The 26,802-nt window shown below is 35.8% G+C and overlaps 1 protein-coding gene across 7 annotated transcripts in view; it reads right to left on the reverse strand.

Moving 5' to 3' along the window:
- FAF1 (Fas associated factor 1) overlaps window positions 1–26,802 on the reverse strand; it is a 497,312-nt gene that overhangs the window by 121,595 nt on the left and 348,915 nt on the right. For all 7 annotated transcript variants that reach the window (XM_042247840.2, XM_060408829.1, XM_060408824.1 and 4 more), the window contains one exon: window positions 18,605–18,759. In XM_042247840.2, the coding sequence (XP_042103774.1) occupies window positions 18,605–18,759 (155 nt within the window). The remainder of the gene's footprint in view (window positions 1–18,604; window positions 18,760–26,802) is intronic.

Below are 26,802 nucleotides of genomic sequence, written 5' to 3' on the forward strand. Positions count from 1 at the left end.
TATGAGAAAAAGTAATCTCATTTTAATTCAAAACATGATATAGTTTAGTTTCTTTCAATCAAACCCATAATTACATAAGTCATCAACTTTAAATTTCAACAAAAGCTATACACTAAATGAAACAGCAATTTAGGGAGAGGGTGATGAAATTGTACATCTACTGTCTACCTACTGTATCTCAGGTAATGTAAAGAGGCACATGTGCTAAAAAAAAAAAACAACTCCAAACTGTTAAATACTCAGTGTGAGGCTTCTTGATTATTACATTTCAATGTGACATCCGTAAGTTTAAAGAAGCTTTGTATATAAAGTGGAAATAACACAACTTTAAAACACTTAACATTCTTATAAGATACAGAAAGCACTCACAACTGTGCTTAGAACATGGTAGACAGTTAAAATTGGTAGCTATTTGATCACTATTAAATGCACAATTATATTTAAATTTTTTATCATTTTTTCCACAATCAAAATGATAACTTATAACTATGGGCCAACACTAAAAGATTTTTTTGTGTATTAAGACACAGCATCAAAAAATTGTTGATGAAACAAATACAATCACTGGTATTACTCTCATTCAGAGCATGAAAGGGCAGGTATTGATATTTGGGAAATAAGGAAGTACAATCATAAATGCTGCAGTTGTGTAGTACTATAAAACTTCACACACTTAAAAGGGAATATGTAATTAAATAATCTGGAGAGAAATGGCAACCCGCTCCAGTTGCGTGGAAAATTTTATGCATAGAGGAGGCTGGCAGGCTACAGTCCATGGAGTCGCAAAGAGTCACACTTGACTGACAGTGTTCATGCATGCCTGTGTGCATGTGCCTGTGCATGCACATGCGCGTGCACGTGCACACACACACACACATACACAATGTTAACTAATTTGAAACCAAGAATCAGCATCACAATTTCTAGCTGCTTACCCTTGAACTATTAAACACATTAAATGTCTTTCTGATAATGTGTGAACCATTTTTCCAAAATGAAAGGTTATCGAGTAGAAGAAATTCATATTCAAAAGTAATATAGGACTTTTCCAGTATGGGCTGCTGAGTGGGTTTTTTTTGGTTTGTTTGTTTTTTATATCTTTTTAAATCACTTTGATTTAAGGAGGCTCTTGTTTTTAAAGCAAGCCAAACTTGGTTTTTGCTATAGTAGTAAGCCTCATTAGCTATACATATTCATTCATGCGTTCAGGGTTTGTTAAAAAACATGTATACAGCTCAGTAGAAAAACCAGAACACAAAATACATAGAAAGGACCTTAGAGATCACCTACTGTCTAGCCAACAGAATTCTCCCTTCTTCCTTTCTTGCACTTAATAGGGAGGTTAAAGCCAAGGGCCTATAACATGTAAAGTGAGACCTAACAATGTTGCTAGCATTGTCAAGTATACCAAAAACAGCCAAAGACTACTGTCTCCGACGACAAAATCATTTCTCCAAGCCTGCAGGCCTATCCGTTGTGCAGCTCATTTCTGGAGATGATCTTCAGCACCACTGGCATATGTGCCTTTGTCCTTTAAGGGTGGCTTTGAGGTTTTGAAAAAGTTCTAAGTCTTTGGATCAAAATAAGTTAGGTAAACAAGCTGGGAGACACTGACTATAAAGGCAGTGATTTTCAAGCTTTAAAAGCCTAGGAATCACCTATGAAGTTTACTCAAAAGGCAAATTCCTCAGTCCCATCGTTAGAAATTCTGATTTAATAGATCTGTGGTAAGGCCAGGAAACTGTCTTTTTAATAAGCTCCCAATTGTCTCCCTCCAAGGTGTTTCTGATTCAAGTGTTTGGTGGGACACACTTTGAAAAACATTGCTTTTAGGTGGCAGGACTTCTTTCTCTGAAGGCAGCTCTTAAAGAAGTGTCCCCTAAATGTTTTGGGCAGTGGCATATTCACTGGACCTAGTGTCTAGTCTCCTGAGGTGATGACACTGAAGATAATTCCCACTTCCTTCATCTGTATAGGTGAGGTGTAATATGATGTGAGACAAAACTAAAGTCCGTGAGCTCCAGGTGATGGAGGAAAAACAAGGCAGAGAAGAGGTGTTGCAATATTACATAGAGAAGTTAACTTAAAAGTTGATACTTGATCAAAGATTCAAAAGAGGTAAAGGATGAAGTGGAACACATATCTCTGGGAAGAGAATTCCAGGCAGAGAGAATAGCAAACACAAAGACCTTAAAGCTGGAAAGTATCTAGCATATTTGAAAGGTGAGTATAGCTGAAGCAGAGTGAAGCATAAAAGAGAAAACTGATAATTTTGAGTTTTCACATGGTTGGAAGAAAACCATATCTAGGCCAAAAAATAAATTATGAACTGGAAAAAAATTCTGAATTTGAAACCACAGAAAAAGGGCTAACTTCCCTAATGTATAAAGAACCCTTAATAACTGGGAAAAGATCAACAAAGAATATCTGTCTGCTTCCATAAACATAAACAGTAATGGCTCATAAACATGTGAAAAGATACTAAAAATAATTCCTAATGATTTCAGTTCAGTGCAGTCACTCAGTTGTGTCCAAATCTTTGTGACCCCATGAACCGCAGCATGCCAGGCCTCCCTGTCCATCACCAACTCCTAGAGTCCACCCAAACTCATGTCCATTAAGTCAGTGATGCCATCTAACCATCTCATCCTCTGTCGTCCCCTTCTCCTCCTGCCTTCAATCTTTCCCAACATCAGGGTCTTTTCAAATGAGTCAGCTCTTCTCATCAGGTGGCCAAAATATTGGGAGTTTCAGTTTCAATATCAGTCCCTCCAATGAACACCCAGGACTGATCTCCTTCAGGAGGGACTAGCTGGAACTCCTTGCAGTCCAAAGGACTCTTAAGAGTCTTCTCCATCACCACAGTTCAAAAGCATCAATTGTTTGGTGCTCAGCTTTCTTTATAGTCCAACTTTCACATCCATACATTACTACTGGAAAAACCATAGCCTTGACTAGACGGACCTCTGTTGACAAAGTAATGTCTCTGCTTTTTAATATGCTCATAACTTTCCTTGCAAGGAGTAAGTGTCTTAATTTCACGGCTGCAATCATCATCTGCAGTGATTTTGGAGCCCCCCAAAATAAAGTCAGCCACTATTTCCCATCTATTTGCCATGAAGTGATGGGACTGGATACCATGATGAGTTAGCTCCTAATTAAAACTGTACTAAAACCATTTTTTTATCTGTCAGATTAGTAAAGACAAAATAAAATTTGGTAATACCTTGCACTGGCCAGATTATAGGGAAACAGGCACTACTGCTTGCTGTTAGTAGGAGTGAAATTGGTACCCACTCTCTTGTGGGAAATTTGTCAGTGTCTATTAAAATTAAATATACTAACTCTTAACCCAGTACTCCTAAAATTGGGAATTTATTCTATAGATATATTTTCCAGATGGAAATATATGTGCATAGTTATTTACTGTAAGCTTATAGTAGAAAAATATTGGACATGACCCAAATGACAACCAATAGGATCTGGTTAAATAAATTATAGTATATTATGGAATTCAAAGGAATACTATGTAGCCATAAAATAGAAAGGATTGTTTATGAACTGATATGCAGTATCTTTTAAGATATGATGTTAGTGGGAAAAAGAAGGTGTTAAATATTGTTTACCATTTGTGTAAAATGGGAAAATGATGATATATTAGCTTATTTATGTATAAAATAATCTCTGGACGGATAAATAAGAAACTTAAGACATTACTCCTGGAAAAGGTAACTTAGAAACAAGGATAAGGAGGAGACTTTTCATTATGCACCCTTCTAAGACTTTGAGTTTTGATTAATATGAAGGTATTACCCAGTCAATAAGGAATCTGAACCTAAGACAGTAACTCTCTTATAAAAACAAAGAAAAATTGCACACAATCCCCAAATTTACCACAATGTTAATCACATTTGTCTAGTTCTTATCAGTCTTTTGCACAAGTACATCTTTTTCTTTTTGTGGTAATCAGTGTTTAGTTGGATACAGTCCTTTTGCCACCTATACAAAAGTAATGAACCAGCAAGTTAGATGGCTGAATAACATTCCATTGAGTAGACGTAACAGCCATATTCATAACTATTCACCTACAGCTAGATTTTTCTTTTTAGTTTTTTTTATCAGTATAAATAATACTGGAGAAATTCTTAAAGTATTTTTAAGGGAAAAGTCTGTGAAGTGGAATTACAGAGTAAAAAAGTATAGAATCATTTAATGACTGGTGATAAATACTGTCAAATTGTTTGCTAAAAGAATAGTATAATGTCTCTCTGTACAAATGCAAATACTGAATGCGTGCATGTTAAAGAATACAGCCAAACTAAAAGGTGAATTTAAGAAACCACAGGATGAAACTTTGTGAAAATTTAATCTGAAAATCATCTTTCACTTGTTTTTGGTTCAAGACTAAAGTAATAGTAAACTGCTAAATCATCTCTATAGATTAGTAGTCAGAGTTAAAAAAAAACAAACAAGTATCTCCTTGCTGTCATCCATAAATTATTCAAGTGGAAATGCTTTGAAACACTGACAGTTTAATGACAGGGCTGTAACTAATATACAGGGACCAATTTATACTAATTTTTTGGAGGGACAATAATCAGATAACTGGCTATCTTCTCACCATGAGTAAGAATATAAACATTTATTACTCAAAAACATTTAAGTACCCCATTTTAAGTTGGGTGAGGGAATAGAGAATATTTAACCCAATCGCTTATCAAACACAGACATTTCTTCTCTAGCAATGTAAAGAGAAGATTCATTTTCCAGGGGCTATACAAGAGAGCAAATTTATGTTAAATGGCAGATAATATTTTTTCTGTGTTCTGCCTTTTACCAATTGATCAGTATTTATTAGGGTCTACTAAATATGCAAGATAAGACATGGTCTGTGTCCTTAAGATAATAAGAATATTTCAGGTTTGATAAATCAATACTGCCAAATAGGAAACATAATCTGATATAAAACTGGGGGCTAGATAGAGTGGTTCAGATTAAGGGCTGGAAAAAAATAAAAGAAAGGAATGGGAGCTTAGACATCATAGAGAACTTTCTGTTCTAAGACAGTGCTCCTGGACAGCTAGTAGGAGAATCATCTTTTAATCACATCTGTATTCCTAGCACCTACTGCCAAACAGTATATATTAGTATTTGTTACAAGTATGGGCTAGTTCATGCTTCAATAACTTTTATCTCCACTGTAACACTGATGATCATACAATCTTCCTTTCTTTCTTCCAACTACTTTAGTTGAAATCAGTTTATTTTTATTTATTTATTTGGCTGTGCCAGGTCTTAGTTGCAGCATGTGGGATCTAGCTCCTTGACCAGGGATCAAACTTGGGCTCCCTGGCAGATTCCTAGTCACTGGACTACCAGGGAAGTCCCCTGAAATCAGTTTAATTAAGACAGTTGGTAGAATTGCCATCGTCTCCAAGACCTCTTTCAGTATGTTTCTACCTTGATAGATCATTTGATCCCTCAAAATAGCAGGTATTCACCTGCAAGTTCATGACTCTAAGCTTCCCACCTGGTTTTTAGAATACTGTAGTTTTTACATCATTTCATCCTGTCACCATCTACTAATTGAAAATGTTACTTGGAAGAGGTATAAAGTATCCAAATTTTAACATATTAGAGAAAGTATTAATAGGATTTATTGTAATCCACATAATACTGTGAGACAAAGACTTTGGAGTAAAATAAACCTGATTTTGTTGCTTACTAATTGTTTCTTTGGATATCTTAATTTTTCTGAGTAAGTGAGTGAAAGCCACTCAGTTGTGTCTGACTCTTTGCTACCCCATGGACTATACAGTCCATGGAATTCTCTAGGCCAGAATACTGGAGTGGTTGTAGCCTTTCCCTTCTCCAGGGGATCTTCCCAACCCAGGGATGGAACCAGGGTCTGCTGCACTGCAGGCAGATTCTTTACCAACTGAGCTATCAGGGAAGCCCTTATCTCTCTCAGCCTTTGTTTTCTTACATATAAAGTGAAGGCAATAATATCTACTCTGAGAGTTGGTCTGTGGATTAATCAATATTACCTCTTTTTCCTCCCTATTATATGCTTTAGAGTCAAAATGGGGTTTTCCTTTCTCATCCCTTCCCCCAAAATTAAGGATATGGCAAAATGGTTCCTGAAGTAAGTTATAACAGCAAATCTTAGACTCATATCACTTAAATAAGAAGTCATCCATATAATACAATGCCAAGCACTGTATTAAAAGTTACAGTGCTCTGTCACTTCTATGGAATCATCATAAAGTAAGATTATGCCCTACTCTAAGGTGGAAAACAAAGATATACATATTTTTTTCCATGTTATAGTCTATGTTTTTGTTTTCCCTGCAAAATTTGGAGACTTTGTGATTTTATTATTATGTAAGATTCACTCAGCATTATTATATAAAAATTTTTCAGAGTTGGTTGGCTTCTATTGAGACCTTAATATTTATATACAATTTCCTTATGTATTTGAAAAGAACTATTATTCTAAAGGATTAAAAAAAATGTAGGAGGGCATCAGGAGAAGTCTTACGCACAGGAAAAAAGTTTTTAAAAGATAAATGACCAACAGCACAGAGTATTAGCACTTCGTCACTCATCAAAGCTTTCAAGCAAGAACTGATTACAATGCAGCACTCGACAAAGGCTCATTTGAGACAGCTGATGTTTGACAGAAAGTTGAATGGCCAGGTTTACTACAAGGCTTTTTCTAAGCTCTATGCCTGTTATGAGTTAGATCAAGAAAAGGAGTATTTCAGGGCCGTATTCACCTAAAGAATTACCATGTCTGAAAAAAGATTTAATACAAAGCCCTCTGTTTTCACAGGGGATTGATATAAGAAACATCTATTTAAAGTGAGTCATCTTTCTACAATAGTAGAAAATAATTGTTCATTATATTTTATTATTATATTTCCTAATGTTTCTCAAATTGAAAATCATGCAACAAAATTCTTCTTTGAATTCAGTGCCAGGAAATTTGGACACAAACGATTAGGCTACCTTTTATCAGACAATGAAAAATTTAAATGGTAAATCATAAACTCTAAGGCATAGTACCTGGCACATAAAATAAATATACATTGGATGGATAGATGAAAGAGTGAGGATATGCCTATCACATTTCCTTTCTCCTTTAGCTGCCAGAACTGAATTCAATGCTTATGTACAAAACCTTGCTTGTGCTTATTTTTTAAAAAATCAGTGTGATTGTCTCCAGCAGTGTTCAACTGCAAGGCATGGGCATAGAGAAGGTGAATAGTTTGGGTCAACAAATTGAGTGCAATGGAGGAAGACAGAGATGAAAGAGTTTCAAGTATTACAAAGAAGTGATAATGATGAACCTTGAAATTTAAATAGGACAAGGAAGGAAATGAAAACTGGACACAGGAAAGGGTGGATGAGGTCAGGTGGTGGGGGTCAATAGATTGAAGGGCATGATGAGATAAAAACAAAACAAAACAAATTTAGCACTGGTGACACTTGAGGAGGTAAGTGAAATAGGACGTGTTCGTTAGAACCAGATGTTTGAAATAAAAATATATAAGGTGATACAGTTTCTACTGATGACCAGATCTAAGTATGGTAAACAAAGAGAAGAAAAAAATTTTTCTCTAGTTGGACAAGTCTGGGAACTGAGAGAATTATCAAGAATGATAACAGGAATGGAGACAATAAGAAGTTCAAGTATTGTTTACGAGTGACAAAATTTGGGACAGTTAATAGAACACAAGCTTCAAAAGATCTTGCCAATCAACTGCATTAGTAGAAAATGGTAGAAGTCTGGTTTAATATCAATAACAACTCAGACCCAGTCCACTCTGGACCACCCCATACTGAAAAACTGCTAAGGGATTTTAGTTGACTTCCTCAGTTCAATAAAAGCCAATAATAAAGTTATAGTCTACAACTGAGCACAGCATCAGACAAATTTCCACTGAAGTATTATGCTCGATTCTGGGTCCCTTTAGAATGGGCTAGGTCTAGATACCCTATCATATGAGGAACAATGGAAGGAATCAATATACTTGGTTGGAAAGGCAAGAAAATTAAGGTAAACAAGACAGTTAGGGTTAAACAAAAGACTACAATGCAGAAAATAAGCTAGTCTTTTTTTTTTATTGCCACTGTTTTTTGTTTTTGTTTTTTTAATATAAATTTATTTATTTTAATTGTAGGTTAATTACTTTACAATATTGTATTGATTTTGCCATACATCAACATGAATCTGCCACAGGTATACACGTGTTCCCCATCCTGAACCCCCCTCCCTCTTCCCTTCCTGTACCATCCCTCTGAAGCGTCTTATTTCAGGTAATTCCAAGGCCAAAACTAGAACCCAAAAGGAGGAAGTTGCAGAAGTTCTCTATGGGAAGAAGTACTATTGCAAAAACTTCTGCCACTCAAAATCTTTTGAAGCTTTCATCTCTCTGTCCCTAGCAGGATTCATGTAGCAAAGTGGAAGTGAAAATGTTAGTAACTCAGTCATGTCTGATTCTTTGCAAACTTATTTGGGGCCCACTAGGCTCCTTTGTCCATGGAATTCTCCAGGCAAGAATACTGGAGAAGGTTGCCATTTCCTCCGCCAGGGAATCTTCCCAACCCAGGAATCAAACCCGGGTCTCCCAAATTGCAGGCAGATTCTTTATGTAGAGACTGTAGTAGTATCAGTTAGACATAACATAGAGGAAAATGCCTGCAGAGCTGCAAACTGGATGTTAACTAAGAATGTTTCTAACCCCCAACTCTTTAAGATTTGGTGAATTTGGTGTTTATTTGTTCCCTAACCAAAAGATCCCTGTCTTATACTTCTCTTATACCTCCCACAAGTCTATGCACAGTTTTTGTACAGTTTGGTGGTAATAATACAGCCTGACAAGGTCAAGGGACAAGAAGTATGTAGTAGAAAAGTGCAGGTAGATCTAGGATTTATATCTGGTACAACCATTTACGTGACCTTGAGTAAGCTGACTCAGAATCTGAGTCAAAATAGCTTCCTAACGTGTGAAACTGGACTTTACCATTGACCTTACAGAATTATGGTTAAGTGGGGTAATGTATATATAGAGTGAGGATTAAATGGGCTTATATATAGTGGTGTTAGAGAAGACTCTTGAGAGTCCCTTGGACTGCAAAGAGATCAAACCAGTCAATCCTAAAGAAAATCAATCTTAAATATTCATTGGAAGGACTGATGCTGAAGCTGAAGCACCAATCCTTTGGCCACCTGATGCGAAGAGCTGACTCATTAGAAAAGACCCTGATGGTGGGAAAGATTGAAGGCAGGAGGAGAAGGGGACAATACAGGATGAGATGGTTGGATGGCCTCACCAACTCGACGGACATGAATTTGAGCAAGCTTCAGGAGATGGTCCATGGGGTTGCAAACAGTCAGACATGACCAGAGCAACTGAACAACACATACAGCATCTGACACACAGTTGAGGCTTAATTACTGACTGCAATTGCTCTGTGTGTGTGTGTGTGTGTGTGTGTGTATGTGTTTTAAAGCAGTATTGATAATCTTGATCTTAGCTACTGACTCTCTGTCAGTATTTGAATGACAGTTCTAAGAATAAGGAAGATGCCTTTATTGGTAAAAGAGGTGGAAAATGGCTGTGGTTTCCTTAGCTGCTGCTGCTGCTGCTGCTAAGTTGCATCAGTCATGTCCAACTCTGTGCAACCTCACAGACGGCAGCCCAACAGGCTCCTCTGTCTCTGGAATTCTCCAGGCAAGAATACTGGAGTGGGTTGCCATTTCCTTCTCCAATCCATGAAGTGAACAGTGAAAGTGAAGTTGCTCACTCATTTCTGACTCTTAGCGACTCCATGGACCACAGCCTACCAGGCTCCTCCGTCCACAGGATTCTCCAGGCAAGAATACTGGAGTGGGTTGCCACTGCCTTCTCCGGCTAGACCCCACTAAGGTCACTCTGATTGGATCACAAGCTGGTATGGGCAGTATGCTACAATCTACTTACAAACTTTATTAACATTCATTTTTAAAATGAAATCTTGCTTACCTCTCATTTTTCTATTGAAAACTGTGTGTTCACATCATCAGAAGGTCATAGAATTTTAGAGGTAAAAAGTTCAAATAGGGTCAGGTCCCCCACACTTTCACAGAAGAAAAAAAAGCTACAAATATCATACCACCTGCCTAATAACCCCTTATTCTTCATAATCCCAGACTAACTGAGTCGCATTCTTAATTTACCTACATTTTATGATTTATGTATGACTGTCTGCATAAACAGTGAGGAAACAGTTGTATTGAAAATCAGTCTTTTAAGAATAACAGCTAACATTTAAATGTGAATAGGTTTTGCTTTAAGAACTAATAAATAAGAGTTACATAGCTTTCATAACATCCAAATAATAAATTTTTGTTGCTGTGGTTGTTAATCAAGTAACTTATCTGAGAGCAGTTCAGAACCTTCAATACCTTATTTGATACTGGGACTGGGAAACATAATTTCTCAGATTGAGACATCAAAGTCATAGTCTCTTTACTGTTCATATAAACTTGCCTCATTCTTTCCTTAGTTGAGATCTGTCGAGAAGTATGTTAAAGAGGACTTTCTTGGTGCTGATCACATACTGAGGAAAGGAAAGATACATGAAAGGTGACAACTTATTAGGAGGATTTTAAAAATTGTTGTGGCTACAGGCTGAATCAGTCAACAACAGATAAATTAACAGATGGCTGTTTAAAAACCCCTATAGTTAACTCTTTATTTGTAAATATATAAAATTGATACTTTTCTCTATTATGATAATACAACCAACCAAGTACAAAGATACAAACGTATGCTGAACTACCTAAACATCTACGAAATAGGAGTTCACCTGATCCCTCAACTCCAGACAAATAGTTATTTCCTCTTTCAATTTTTGGTGGTATGTTTGGCAGATTCAATTACTAAGATTATTGGGCACTAAAACCTCTTTTGAGCATCTATGTAGACTGAAAGGCAAATACTGGAAAAGTATCAAAGGAATCAGTTTCCATAGGTGGTTTTACATGACTGACCTAATATGTTTCTTTTATAGTTTCTCTCAGCATTTTACTATCAGCATTTATGAAAGAGAGAAATATACTACCAATTTAAATGGCATAGATGACATGATTAGTAAAAATTCTTCAGAAACAACCACAAATATAGAAATTATCAATACTTACAAAGCAATTAAGAAAAATTTCTTGAGATCTTATCAATTTCAGGAAATAAGAAAGTAAACGATATGAGGGGGTATACTACTTTAAAAAATATTTTATTTGGGGAATGTCATCGTTTTTGAATTTGTTTCATTAGATAACTCATGTTTAGTAATCTGTATATGTAAACTGAATCGAGTATCTCTGGTAGTCATATTTATTTGAACCTGTATTTCCTAAAATACAAAGATAACTAGCCATCAGAAGTGAATATTTGCACAAAACTATACATGGGAGTCACACAAGAGGTATGGATTTGGCAATACAGCACAAAGGGGTGAAGGCTTGGTATGAAGCTCAAACTTTATATATCTTGAGAATGCAACAATTCTTTTAATTCTATGACTCTCAAAATCAAGATCCCTAGAATACTCAAAGCACAGAGTTTAGGAGAAAGACCAAGGAAAACTCCAAGAGAGTAATAAGAAAAGTCTAGTGCATGAGGAAAATGGGATCTGATAACAGACAACTGTATCTGAGTTAAACACACATTTCGTGAATAGTATTCATTCTTAATAGATGAATGTCAAGGAAGTAAAATTGTTTTTACACAAATGCTTGATTCAGATACAATGCATGCACCACCAGATAGTTATGACTGTAGCACTAGGTAGTAGTGTAGAAGTATCCAAATCAGAGTTAAAAAAGCTTGTAAAGTGGTCATTTAAAGTTCTATCAAAGAACGCTTTTAAAAGGATAATTGTCTATTTTATTTTATTTTTTAATTGTCTATTTTAGAAAGAGTAAAAAATGTATTGTCAACAGTTTAGCCATCATCTATATACAGACTGGCTTCTTTTCAATTGTAAGAGGCCATCACCTTTTATCCTCTCCCTCTTTTCCTTCCTTTCAGTACTATTAGGAAACTATTTACAAGTGCACTCTTGGACAGTGTTGAGCAGTAATTATGACTTGCTGACGAAGAGATATGAACAATTACTGAGCCCATTTTGAAACCCTACACTAATAAAGTCATTAGATGCTGCCCTTGCCATGATCCTTCTAAAAGCTTCTGAAGTTACAAGAACACACAGCATTGTTTGCAGGGACAATTGCTGCTGGCAGAATGCAAACCTTGAGTTAAACCATGCTGCAAATTGATCTTGACATTCTGTTAAGACCGCCACTAAAAATCAAAAGCAGAGGAGAAAAGGAGAAAATGAGTGGATAGGATGTAATCATGGAACAGGAGGGGTTCCTCCTCACCTTCTCTCCTCCCTCTTCACAAAACAAACCAGGGAGAAAATGACAAACTCTCCTGGTGTTTTGGAACCTTATTTTAAAGCATTAATTAAGCCTTGACCTGGGATGTTTAGGATGGCAATACATTTCCTTTATAAGGATTTGGAAGGAAAATGTGTCATAAAGGAAATAAAGGAGTTTGGGGAAAATTATATGGAAATCTGGCAGGAAGGCACTCTGGAAGTCTTAATACTCTGACCATAACATGTCCATCTGTTTTTATCAGCTACTTTGCAGAATCCATATCTGCTCGTAGGGAAGCAGCTGGAAATTAACACTCCTTGTGTCTCCCAAGGAGACACCACACCTGGGCTATATTTGCTGGATTAAATGGAAGCATAGGGTTAGAGTAACATGGTCAGCTAGCTTCAGCCAGGCATGAATCAGCAAGTAGTCTGAAATTAAGGGTAAGCCACTGTGATATGGCTAATTACTGAGATGGAAAGAGCAGGCAGACAACCTACTGATAATAAGAGATTTAAGCCAATTAACTCTTGCCAAAGATTAAGTAATGTGGAAAACTATTACTTGAATATCAAGGCTAACAAGTACCTGTCAGCACAGCAGCATAAGTCTACAGTGACCTATTATACTGCACCCAAGGGCATTAAGTTCAAAAGCTAACATTGATAGGCAATAGAATTGTCTGTGAACACTGGTACTAACTGTGTCATGCTACATGTGTTACACGTAACCTGTGTAACCCAGGCTCTGTCAGTAATTCCTAGGGTTCTATCTGCAGCTACTCTGAACACCACTTAGAAATAGTGTGCAATGCCTAATTTAACACTTTGTGGCATGTCCACTGATGTGCCAAACATTTTCATCTCAGGAACTTACATATAAGCAGCTCATTCTTCAGCACTCAAACATTGCTGATTACCCAGTTTGCACTATCCTAGTCAAATTCAATGCTTAAATTTTCTAGAATGAGATAATCTAAAGCAATATCTATACTGGATATACTAAGACATTAGCCACATGGGCCTATTCAGAACAAGTGATACCCATTAACCTACTTATTACTGGTTAACACAAGCGGTTTATTGTGCCACACGTATTACATGGCTTTCCCTGATGAAACAACTTCAGTTAAGAACCTGTAGTTCAACATCAAGGGCACTCATGTGTCAATATTCCCACTACCCAGTCCCAAATAGCTCTAATAGAGTTTTTTTATATAGTTCTATGTATATTTAATTATGATGGTGCCCAGATGGACCTTTGCCTAGCTTCTTGACATACTGCAAAATGAAGCGAGTCCACCATTCTTATATATCCAATGGGCATATTTATTTTAATCAAAGCCACCACCAAAGCAGAAGGTTCAGAGTACCATCCCAAATGGCCCAATTTGAAAGGCCAATTGCTTTAGAGGTATCAGAGAGACTTGGTGAGTCTGGGGGAGAAACTTTGGAACCAGTGGATAAACTTGTCTTTGGTTAGAATTCAATCCACTTTCCAGATGGCCAGGGGGTTCCGAGGGCACACGAGCTGAGGCCACAACAGCCTGGGGTACTAATGTTAGCAGAAGATGAGGTACCCCTTCTAGTTATTTTTAGTTCATTCTCCAAGGAGAAGACTTTTGAAGGCTTTTGCTTTATTATTCCTATTAATGGCTGTTGGGGAAAACCATACAATTAGAGGGATATGGTAGCATCTCCAATGATATTTCCACTATCCAAGTGCATCTCTCTTATTCATTATGTTTCAAAAATCCTATTAGAGATTATTGGTTTAATCTATCAATATAACACTTATATTTTAAAAGGTACTTTAATGCATTGACATTACAGACATAGCTCCCTTGGGAAGCTGACAACCTAACAGGGAGAGAGACAATAAACATTCCATATAATGAATGCCATCAACACAAGTTAGTACAGTGATATGATGGCAGTATACAGAATGTGCATTTTCACCCAGACTGAGGCAAGGGAAGAATGGGAGTAGATGCAAGGCTTCCTAGAAGTGGTATGTGTTCTGAATTTCAAGAAATTATTCTCTCATAGACGATCCACTTGCTATATTATGCTAAAAATATTTTTGTTGTTTATTAGTTAAATCCACCATGGTTTTATACATGTTACAAGTCCAAAGGGTTCCTGATCTCTGCTCCACTGTCTGCCTATAAGCAGATGCCAATACCAGCATGAATTATTGACAAAACAACTTCTTGAGATCTGTCTATCCTGATTGGTTGGCCTTAATGTTCAATTTGGTTCAGACCACACAGGATTACATTAGCTGGCCAACTTCTATTTTTTCTCTCCTCCACAATTCAGATAGCTAATTATGAAATTTAAAGTACCAATATCCTTTTGTAAGAATAGCAACTCAATAAAGTAAGAATGCTGCTAATATTAAAAAATCTCTGAAGAGAAAGAGTGAAAATCTATTATCACCTTCTGTGTGCCATCTCTTTCAGTCCTTCCCTGGCTCACTCAGGTAGAATGACTCAGTATGAATTTCATCTATACTCCCAAGGTACCCTGTATATATTTCATATTACATATTAGCTCTTATGTCAGTCTTACCTACTAGATTATGAGTGTTTTAGGCATTAGCACTGTATCTTTTCCAACTGTTCATCCTCAGTGCATAGCACTGATCCTGGTTCATATTAAACATTCAGTAAATGTTTGAAAAGTGAAAGTGTTAATCCTTCAGTCGTGTTAGACTCTTTGTGACCCCCTGGACTGTAGCGTATAGCCATTTCCTTCTCCAGGGAATCTTTCTGACTTAGGATTGAACCTGGGTCTCCTGCACTGCTGGCAGATCCTTTAAAACATCTGAGCCACCAGGGAAGCAATAAATGTTCAATAAATGAATAAACATGGAACAATATATACCTTTCTTAAGATATTTTAGCCACTTCCATTGAATTACAAGATCTCTCTGTTTACTATTATCTATTTGGTTTTAGCTTTTTCTTTACAGTTATATCCTACTGTTTTTATCAGGATTATTGTTTTACTGGATATTTGGGAAATTATATCTTCTAGCACCTTTCAAGACTAACAAGGGCTTTCTGCCTACTGCTTTAAGAAAAAATGGCTCTGAAATGCAACTATACCTGGAAGCCAGTAAGACTATACAGAATTTTCTAAGAAAGAAACTTCCATTTAGATATACAATACTGAAATTATAAGCAACATTCTTAAGTGGAATTAAATGAATACATTCATTTGTCAAATTCTTACTGAGTTTCTTCCCCAGAATTTCGTAAAGTGCTGTGTTTAATGAGACAAATAAAATAAGTCCTTCCAGAAGATCATGATTTAGTGAGGGAGAAAAGAGGCAAGTAATCACTACTGTTAAAGTCTGATGTTTTAGTTAATATTTGGACTGTTCCACAATCAATCTAGAAGTTATTCTAATCCATTATACAGATATAGACTGGTTAACTTAAGCATTCAGCTTAGAAAGTTACTAGAATTATTTTGGAAGGGGGAAATCCAAACCATCTATATCTTCAGTGGTGTATACCTGTAACATTCTATAGAAATCTGTTTCTTATTTATTCTAGTTTGTTAACGAAATCAGGCATTCTGGATTGTTAGCAAAACTAGGATATCTAACTTATAATATCAATTCACACTCATATTCTTGTAACTTAACTAAAGCATTCACTTAGTTCAATATCCTTCACTTAAAACAGAAGAGATTCACAGTAAATTATGGAGGACTAATGTTTCTGTAGGTTCAATCCAAGTATTTCTTAAGCAAAAATAAAATAGTTTGGCAAGCCTTTTCCTGTCTTGGGCATCAATGTCCCCAGCTATCATATCAGAGGACAGTCTCATAAAACCACTAAGGAAGCATCCAGACTAAACAGCTTATAGACATCACAGAGATGGAAACTCAATGAGATAATTTTATTTAGATGCATCTGTGGTAGATGGTAAGAAAATTGTGGCTAAAGCCAAACTGTTTTGGGGGGCAATATATCAGCCTAAGTAATTTGCTTATAATTTTGTATATCAAAAGGAAATCTACTTTTACTCTTTTGGAGTAAAAGTATGGAAGTATGGAATGGAAGAACATTCCATTCTAGCAAATTGTCATCTTGTGTTTGTAGAATGTGAATTTTACCATAGGCCTTAACTGTAAAAATGAGCAGCTGTACACAAACAGTAGCAATATAATTTTACTTATTACTTTATAGAGATAAATGTAATACCTTAAAATAGTATTTAATTTGCAATATGGATAGAATCTGACTTTGAGTAAGGATGACAAATGTTTTAAATCCCAGAAATTATGTTTTCTCCCCATTGCCTTGTTTCTTGTTCCTATAAATGTTTATTAAATTCCTAGATGTTTCTATTTAGTCTTTAATATCATTTCTTTTTATTTTCATAACAGTAACTTAATAATGAGATGCCACATAAATGTTGATTGAAATATCCTATCATACCTCATAGTTGGTCTTGCAACTCCTTGAGAAAGAGCTCTAAAGCCTTAAACAAGGCTTTTATTTTGTGTTTCAAAAAAGTGTCATAAGGAGTTAATAGGACACAGCTGTACTGGCTCTTTCTAATAAGCAGCTTCTGTCGCTTTGGTCACCACAGGTGTCTCTGTAACCTGCACACTCTTATTACTAGTGTATCAAAGTTGTGCTACTTAACAGACTTCTTTAGTAAAACATAACAAAGCAATTACATGGCTGTTGATTGCCAGTCATAAAAAAAAAAAAAAAAAACCCTCAAACACTGCTTTTCAAAAGAAACTACACTGCAATTTTTTGTCATTGTAAAATAAAAGGAACTAAGGAATTAAATGGAGGATAGAACAAAATAACAGCAGGTAGCCTGCTGAACTTAGCCACTACAGATGGTTTAGAAATAGTGTTTCCTTCTCCATCGAGTTGTGGATAAAAGGAAAGGAGGAGATTCCTTACTGCCAGTGAATGGCAAAAGATTTAGCCAAGTCTCCAGTCTATGTATTTTGCCTCATGAAAGACCTTCGATGCTGCATTTTTATCTGTTTTTGGCACTGCTTTTCATCACCTTTAACTGAGTGTGAATAATAACCTGATTTAATTTAAACAAATACAGGTGCTAAAGGTTCTTTACTTATGTATAACAGGGAATATTTCTAAGGCAGAACGAAGTCATCCTATGAAAATTCCTAACCATTTACTTAAAGAAATGAAGTATTAGATGAAGAAACTGCTTCAACATTCTTTTGCTTCACTTTTAAGGGAAGAATCATCTTTCTTTCCATATTCATATTACATAAAACAAAGTCTGAATGATGAACAAAAATTCAGTGAGCCATAAAATAATAAAAAGACAAATCAGATGATTTCCAATTGTTCTACAGTCATTTAAATCATGTAACTACAATAGAATTGCCTGAAATGACTTAATTTAATTTCCCTGTTCATAAACCAGCAGGCTGTGATTATGATTGTGTTAACACCACCCAAAGTTGCATCACAGGATGTTATGGCCACAAGTGTAATTAAACACGATGAAATATATTTCAGAAGGTAAACTCAAATAGGCAAAATATGAAGAATTATTCATTACTTACAGATATTATGATTAACAAACAAAGTAAATTTATCCTGACAGCTAGGAAAGGGATTTTTTTTTTTTTTAACTGAGAATATGGATGTATTGCTGGCTGTGTGCAAAAGAATGTGTGCAATAAAGCGATTACATCAATTAGCATATGCTAGAGTTAAGCTATTACCAACTCCACTGGACTAGTCCAGAATGTCTTGCCTTCATCACTGGAATTATTAAGAAAGCAAACTTACTAGTAGGATTATATATTATATTTTCCTTGTCTTTCCTGAATATTATTAGAAACAAATTTTAATGTTCAAAAACATATTAGAACATTAGAATATACAATACTAAGAAATGTATTTTATTATTGCAAAAAGATAAGAACAATGTATTTTGGCTTTGGGGTTATTCCTGAATGTAAGAAATCTTTTATTAAAGTATTTTTTCACAATTGTAAATAACTGCATATATTAACTACAACAAACAGTTTTTATCTAATTAAATGTAATAATAGAAAAGCTGAGGATGAAAATGTTTATGATGATAAATCAAATACAATGATGACTTAAAACAAACAAAAGCCCAACTTATAACTTATGAACAACAGTATTACCTTGCTCTGTTGGCATCCTTTGTCAGATCCCAAGCCCAGGTTATAAAATTTTGACTCAGATAAGAGACAATAGATTCAGCACAAAGCATTTGTGAGCAGAACACGTTGGTTAATACACTTTCATCATGGTGGAGGTAGATAGCAAGAAGCTTTCTCTGAAAAGAGGAGAAAAGATTGATGAATTAAAATATCCACTGATGTAACCTTCCTTGAATTTTGAAAGGCACAATCAGTCAATACAAACAACAAAGATAAAAATTAAATGTTATTCCCTAAGAGTATCTGACACCTGGAGCTCCTAAAGCATCTACTAATTTGAATACATTTTGCTTCGGATGATTATACTCTGTCTTACAGACTGCTGTCACAGATTCCTGTTAACATGTGCAAGCCTATCTCAAGCATGAATCAAAATAAGATTGCATTTTCTTTAAAGGAAATGTAATTACAATTCTTCATATTTAGCACATACTTTATAAGTAAAGGGAAAATTAATTCTGAGCTATTCAACAGTACAGAGAAAAAAATACCGATTAAGATTGAATGCCAAAATCTCCTCTTACATATTTTTTATGTTTTTAACCTGAACACTGAAGAGTCTCTTCTACTTGAAAGAAAAAAGTCTGAAATAACTTTTGTTTTAGTTCCTCAGGTAATTTCAAAGTCCTTAATGTTTTCCCATATCAAAGTCCTTACTTCAGAACATGTGATTGATATCTACTTGCCATTTGAAAGGATGATAGAAAAATGTTTACTTCATATGAGTTCTTTCTAGTTTATATTTCAGAAAATATCCAATGTAGTTTCTCATATAGAAAATTATTCTTTCCTTTTTGCCTGATAAAACTTGCTTTCAAGAAATGACATTTGCTCTTTTAAATGTATCCTCTGTCATAGCTAGATAATCAATAAAATAACTGAAACTAAAAGCTGATATTGAGCAATATAATTTGCAAATGTCAGCTTTAACCACAACAATGGTGGTTAAAGAACCTAAATTGTCCTTAACTAATTTTCTGGTGCTACGCTATAGAAGAGCTGAGTTTAAGAACAGCCAGTTACCAGGAAATGGAAAGGTAAAATATTATGATAAATACACAAACTAATCTGTGAAATTCTGGTGAAGGACAATTTCAAGGAAGCTTAGAGTCCTTCCCCTCATATTGAAAAAGAATGTGATGATGAAAAAAACTGCTGTGTAGTAAGATGAACAAAAGATGGGATTTTATTATAACCCAGGGTTTTTATTTATTTAACCCATTCACAGAAGAAGGGTTCATGCTGATGAACATCTGATGCTTGGAATTATGTTGATAAACAATCCTAATAATAATAATAATCATTATTTTCTTCAAAGGAAAATTTTGTACTATGTGAGCGTAGCCAGAAGTAGATGCTTCCAAAATGAGTGTGTTAGTTACACACCCATTATCTAACACACCCATTATCTACTTTAATCCCTAGAATAAACCTGTAAAATGGTATTCTTAACTTTATTAACCTATGAGGAAACTGAGCTTTAGAAACCTGACTTATCCTAAATTTCACAACTAATAAGTAAGTAGTTTATCTGGGATTGGAATCCAGATTGACTGACTCCAAGCCTAGTGTTCTTTCTTTGATACTATAGAAGTAGCAAAGAACCCAACTACACTACACTCCAGGCTTAGAGAGCTTGTAGAGTATTAAGGCACCAGATGCTCACACATCAGTACTTCTGGGGCCTCAGAGACAGCATGTAATGTGAATAAGGGCAGAACTCCTGAGTGTAAGTAGCTCCAACAGTAGCTGCTTCCAGGTGTCAATTTATTCATTCAACAAGTATTTGTTAAAATATTCTTTGTCTCAGGCTCAGCAGGAAGCAGTAGTGATGAAACATCGAACAAGAAAGGTTTAGGGTTTTTTCATCAATGTTGACACCTGCAGATAATAGTAGCTGGTATCTAGGAAGTCTGTAATCAGATACATTGTGGGAGAGATATTTATCTGGAAGATTCCTACTCAATCTTTAAGGCTCAAAGTAAATGCCTCTATGAAGCCTTCCCTGATTCTCCAAGGCAGTGGAGCGCTTCCTTTTTGGGCCTCTATCTCTTCTGTTATATTATAATTGTTAACCAGTTTCCCCTCTAAACAAAGTCTCTCAAGGGTAAGGGCAGGATCTCTTTTGGTCTTCTTTGCATCCCTAAGTTAGCATAGGTCTCAACATATTTGAGGAAAGAAACAGGACTGCTGGTTTGTATCAACGACAGCCCTCTGGCAAAAAAGACACTAAATGGTAGCCAAATCACTCTTAGTAAACGAATCTAGAAATCTACTGCTTTAGGGGTGGGAATATGAACCTGGCAGCACTAACAAGTTCAGCACTAACAAGTCTTCTCCTTAGAAGCTCTCTAGCCCAACAGACAGAGAGATGTCAACCTCTAATTCTGCTTGATTATATCTCAGCAACTACATTTAAAGAGACACTGGGAACAAGAGAGCCATCCATTTTTGAATCAGCATATTTTTAACCAAACAACAGCAATGGCTAAATCTTTAAAATGCTTATTTCTCTCAAGAACACTGCAATGGAACATTTAGACTTTGGGAAAGAGATTAGCAATTTACATTGCTATATCACTGATTTAATTTGAATGCTCTTCCAAAACAAACACACATATACTGAAGAGGCTACTAAGAAACCCAACATGGAGAGTTCCCTATAAGTGCAGCCGACAGTGTTGACTGAAACTAAACTTGGAAATCCAGGGCACTAATGCACAATATCAAGCAATAAAAAGCATCTCTTTGGCAATATTTAATTTAAAAGAAGAAGAAAGAGGCAGGCGAAGATCAGGCACTGTCTGTTTTGGAGGATCAACCATTCTGCATTTCAAAGCATTGGTCCCTGCAATATCCAGGTTACTGTGCTAGAATCTCGACTATTATATCGCAGTTGTGAGAGGGAGGGCAAAGATGTGTTTACTCAGTGATTAGGCCCTTAGAATAAGCCTCTAGCTCCTAGAGAGACAGCTCACCACTTATTCATTTGGACCAATTCACAAAGCCTAGGAAGATTAAACATCCATGCTGAGAAGACAAGCGAATGCAGACGGTGGAAAAGAAATAAAAATTCTTTAAAAACTCTGAGATGACTTCATTATTTTTCCACAAGGAAACTTTAGGAAAGTGTTTAGTTAGAGAAAAACCCACATTGACCTCTCTCTACACCCTTAATCTTTCCTTTGTGGTGGCACTGCTTTGTGGTAAGCGACTGGCTCGCCTCGCCCCTCTTTTCACTGGAAGCTGAGAGAAAAAAGGGTCTGGAGAAACAGTTTTCGTTCCAGGGACACAAACCCCTGACACTGTTAAACATGAGATGCCAGGAAAACACACTTTAAAAAAATCTCACTTTAAGCTCTAAACTGTGAGAAAGGAGATGATATAAAGAGTATCAGAGAAGGATCTTCAGATTGGGGGTATTCCCATAGTAGCTTTCACGAGAAAAACTGAAACATCTTAAAATAATCTTTTCTCCCAAACATAATAATGCTTTCAACTTTCAACGAAATTTTTTTCTTCTGCTATTATGACAGTAAAAACAGGTAAAATGTTAAGACTTAATAATATGAAAATGCTACTAAATTTTGGTTACCTAAATCTCTGATCAAACTATAGGCACCTAAATGAAACCCCTCCCAGACTCAGATTTCTGATTATTTTATTGACTCAACTAAACACAGGCCAAAACAGTGAGAACTGGGTTAAGCATATCAGAAAACTGCTTTTGTGAAGAAAGGGCATTTAGTACATAGAAAAAGCATAGGAAAATGTTTTGTTTTCCATTACTATAACCATTTTTCCCTTTGGCCCATTAATAATTCAGTTCAACAACATTTACAGAGTGCCTATGTGTTAGGCATTGAGAATATAAAGATGAATAAAACAAAGTTCCCGTGCTCTCTAAAAGTTGGGGGTCTGGAGGGGATGGCAAATGCGGAAAGCAAAAACTTAACTGCAGTATCATATGAGAAGCAGTAAGATCAGGGCATTTAAAGAATGTACATTTTATTTGTCCTTTCTAATTTGGCAGAGAGAGTGTAAGTCTGGTTGAGGAAAAAGGCAAGCAGCCTAGCTATATTCTCCTCAGACTCCCTCTTTGTGATCTAGGTTTTGGTAACACAGTTAAAGGAAAGCCTCCAAGAATTAAAGTAACAGAAAAAACTGTGCTAAACCCAGTTTTGCCACTTAACAGCGGTGTAATTATTGAGGCAAGATGTAAGGATTGTGGATATAGTAGGTAAAATACCTATTTACAATGTGTGGCTCGTAATAGGTGCCGAATAAAATGCAGCTGTTAGGCTCAAGATTCTGAAAATATCCATGCAAAATAAAGGATTTAAAGGCCATTTCAAGATAAATTATAGCCATAAAAATACAACTCCTTCATTCCTCCTACTAGTGTTTGGGATGCTTAACTGTGTCCGCAATTTCAGGGCTTCACTAATCTTCATATTCAAATCCAGGTGCTAAGGTACTAAGTCGACTCTTAGAAAATGCCAGGCTGACAGCAACCAATGTGACCTGGCCCTGAGCTACAGTAGCTATTGTGTTTAGATACTCAGCATCACAGAACTACAGAACATTAGAGCTGGAAGAAATGAGCTGGCTAAGTCTCAAAATAAGCCAGGCACAGAGCAGACATTCAGAAAATATTTGCTAGATGGACTGAAAAGAAAGTTGTCTAGTTTCTTTTTAGGTACCAGAATATCCGTAATTTGTGTGTTCCATGATTTTGAAGTTGATATGACAAATGATTTCTAGAAATGGTATTTCATATGTTTTTCAGTATATGAATTAAAATAAAGTAAAAATAATTATCTTTGTGTAAACTGGGACCCAATTTTATTTCTCCATTTTCAGTTTCCCTTCTCCTTTTACATCATCGCCATAATAGAATCATCACTCTTCTTTTAAGTTTGGGGGTGGTTTATGATACAAGCCACTGATAAACTGATACAATAGTAAACACTCTTTTATATTTTACCTAGATTGATCAATTATTAACATTTAACATTTAGGCCATATTAACTCAATCATTCTTTTCATGTTTCTTTCCCTGAAACATTGAAAGCTTCACATATCATGACACCTCCACTCTAGTGTCTGTCTCCTAAGAAATAAGGATATTCCCTTACATAATCATTATTTCTTTACTCACACCTAAGACATTTAATATTGTTTATAATATTGTACAATTATCTAACACAAAATCCATATTCAAATTTCTCCAGTATCTCAAAATGACCTCCGTAGCTATCTTATTTATTGTTTTAAATCTAGGCTCTAATTAGTTCACGGCCAGTTCTAATTAGTTCATCCCAGTTCACTGCCCACTTCTACAATCTTGTTCCTATATATGCATAGATCCAGCCAGCATCCAACCAAGACTCAAGCACATAGTAAGAACTGTGGCACAGCAGCATGAAGCTACATCGTCTGGAAACAAATTCCTGCTTCACCACCTTCCAGCTCTGTGACGTTGGGAAAGCTATTTCTCTTTTCTGTGCCTTGGGTGACACATAGCTTTGGAAGTCCAACACTCTTAGATGGGAGTGGTGACATGACTATTATATAGAGGGGGTCCTTGTGTCTAGGTATGAACAACAGACAGGCTGCTTCTTTATGAAGGTGATATTTGAGCTGAAATTTAACTTTAGGTGATAGTGGAAAAAAGGAGGAGTGAAAAAAGAGTAAAAGCAAAGAGAAAAGGTTGGGAAAAGGCCCTGTGATGTCAATGGCCTGATGTATTCAAAGAACTCCAAGCTGGTAATTTTGAAGAGTAAAGAATCAGAGTGCAGACTGATTTTGGAGAGAATTGTGACACTCTGTCTTTTTGTTGTTGTTGTTCCTAAAACCGAGTTGAGGGACCAACTGATAGCAACCAACTAGAGAAGTTCCAAAAGAAAATAGCCAGCTAGTGAAGATGAAGAGATGCTAGGACGGTATCTTTTCCCTCTTACTTCCTAAAGCAGATGTTGGAATCGCATTCTTGAAGACACAGTATATGTCTGAGATGTATTTGAATCTCACACTGGGAGATTGCTCATGTGAAAGTCGTAAGTTAAACAAACCAAAAAGCCTAAAGCAAAATTAAACTCTCTTTGTAAAATAAGCTAACAAGTGTTCACTGGGTACAGAGCTTTATCAGTTTGCATTGTTCAAACTGTATTACTCAGGTCATAAAATATCTTTGAGAAAGATAACCATGTGCCTAAAGTTCTTATGAATAAGGAAACTGGAAGCCTGGGACTTTCCTGGTGGTCCAGCGGTTATGACTCTGCCTTCCAGTGCTAGGGACACAGGTTTGACTCCTGGTCAGGGAATTAAGATCCCACAAACTGTGGGGTGACTAAACCCACAAACCATAACTAGACAGTCAGTGTGCTGGAACTAAGAGCCGAACAGTGTGCTGAAACCAAGAACTAACAGTCAGAATGAATAAATAACTATAAAAAAATAAACTGGAAGCTCAACTGACTGGCTGTTACAGCAAACTGACTGTTTTTACTTTTCTTTTCTGTGAAATATGTACTTATATTGCTTGCCCCTACTGGGTCATTGTCCTCTTTTAACTGATCTTTAGAGTTCTTCATGGGGCTTCCTGTTCTTCCTAAGTGTATATGCTAGAGAAATTAAGTTCCCAGTACTTCTAATAAAGATACTAGGCCCTGCTTAACATCAGAGATACTTTGATTTTCTTAATATAGTTATTTATAAAAGACTGTAAATGACAAGGCAAATATAAAACCAACAGATTCTATTGAAATGCTTCAGAGGAAAGAAAGGTCAGAACACATTAGTGTAGGTCTATGACAAAAGCAGTATTATTCTCTGTTTTGTTAGGCACTCCAAGAAGCGTGTGGGAGAAACAGGATACTAGAAGATACAAATGTATAAAAAGGTATACAAAAGCTAACAGGCTGTGAAACGCAGGAGTCAAAAAGTTTGTAAACTATACTGTGCTATTATCGTACTATGATTTTCTAATCATTGCCTGACACTCCACAATTACACATATACAAACATACACAGTTGCTCAGTCTCTGCCACCAATTTTTCCCTTTCCATCCATTCTATTGATACAAACTGCCACCACAATACTTATTTCTCTGACAATGTCACCCTCTTCTTCAGCACTTTCAAAAGCTAACTACTACCTCACAATAACAATAGTCTTTAGCTGGCATTCACGGATTTCCATGTTGAAACCCCAGTCTACTTCTCTATTTCAGTCTGATTTCCTACTGCTCCTTTACATGTACCAATTATGTAGGCCAATTCATCTTCCCTAGTATGTGCATCTGAATAACTTGGTTACTGTGAAGGTAAGGATTCATTATTTCAAGCTGGGTTAATTGCCAAGGTACTTTAATCTCCATTTCAGAGAAAATGTTGGCTTATATAGTCAGTTTCAGGTTCCAGGTTCAAATCCAAATCAGCCTGATTTATTCAATGTCCATCTACTAAAAGCAAACAATCTTATAGATGTTTCATAAACATTTTGAAGACGTTTTACTTATATTAATTTCTTGTTAACCTTGTGAGGTATGCACTACAATACAAATTTTTAAGTTGATGCTCAGAGAGATTGAGTAACCTAATTTTAATAGTGCACAGCAAGTAAATGGGGGCTCAGAATTTAATATAAGAATTCCCATTATTTCTCTTTCTACCATACTCTTTATATTTAAATGAAAATGTTTAAGACTAAATATAGAACAAACTTCTTAAATTTATGAATGGAATACTTAAGAGATCCAATTTAGCTTTTTATCCTTTACAAATAGGTAGTATGAGTAACAGATACTTTCTAGGGACAGGGAGGGCTCCTTAAGAGAAATGATACAAATATGACTAAAGCCCACTAAAAATCAGCCTTGCTTTTCATATTTTAATAAATTTTACCTATATAGCTGTTTGAATATGGTTATATGGCTCTCAAAAAATGGTGAACAGCAATAAATTGAGAAGAATGCTTCACACAGCAGCATATCTTAAAACTAATTAATTTTAACCAATTTAAAAAAGTTTTATTATAAACATTAAAGATTTTTACAATTTTAATTAGGTAGATCTGATAACTCAGAGAATTAGAGGCAAATTCTAGATAAGGTGCTATATACTGTTTAGTGGAAATATCTAATTACAGAACAGCA

This window comes from Ovis aries, chromosome 1, assembly GCF_016772045.2.
Source record: "Ovis aries strain OAR_USU_Benz2616 breed Rambouillet chromosome 1, ARS-UI_Ramb_v3.0, whole genome shotgun sequence".
In the NCBI taxonomy this organism is placed as follows: Eukaryota; Metazoa; Chordata; class Mammalia; order Artiodactyla; family Bovidae; genus Ovis; species Ovis aries.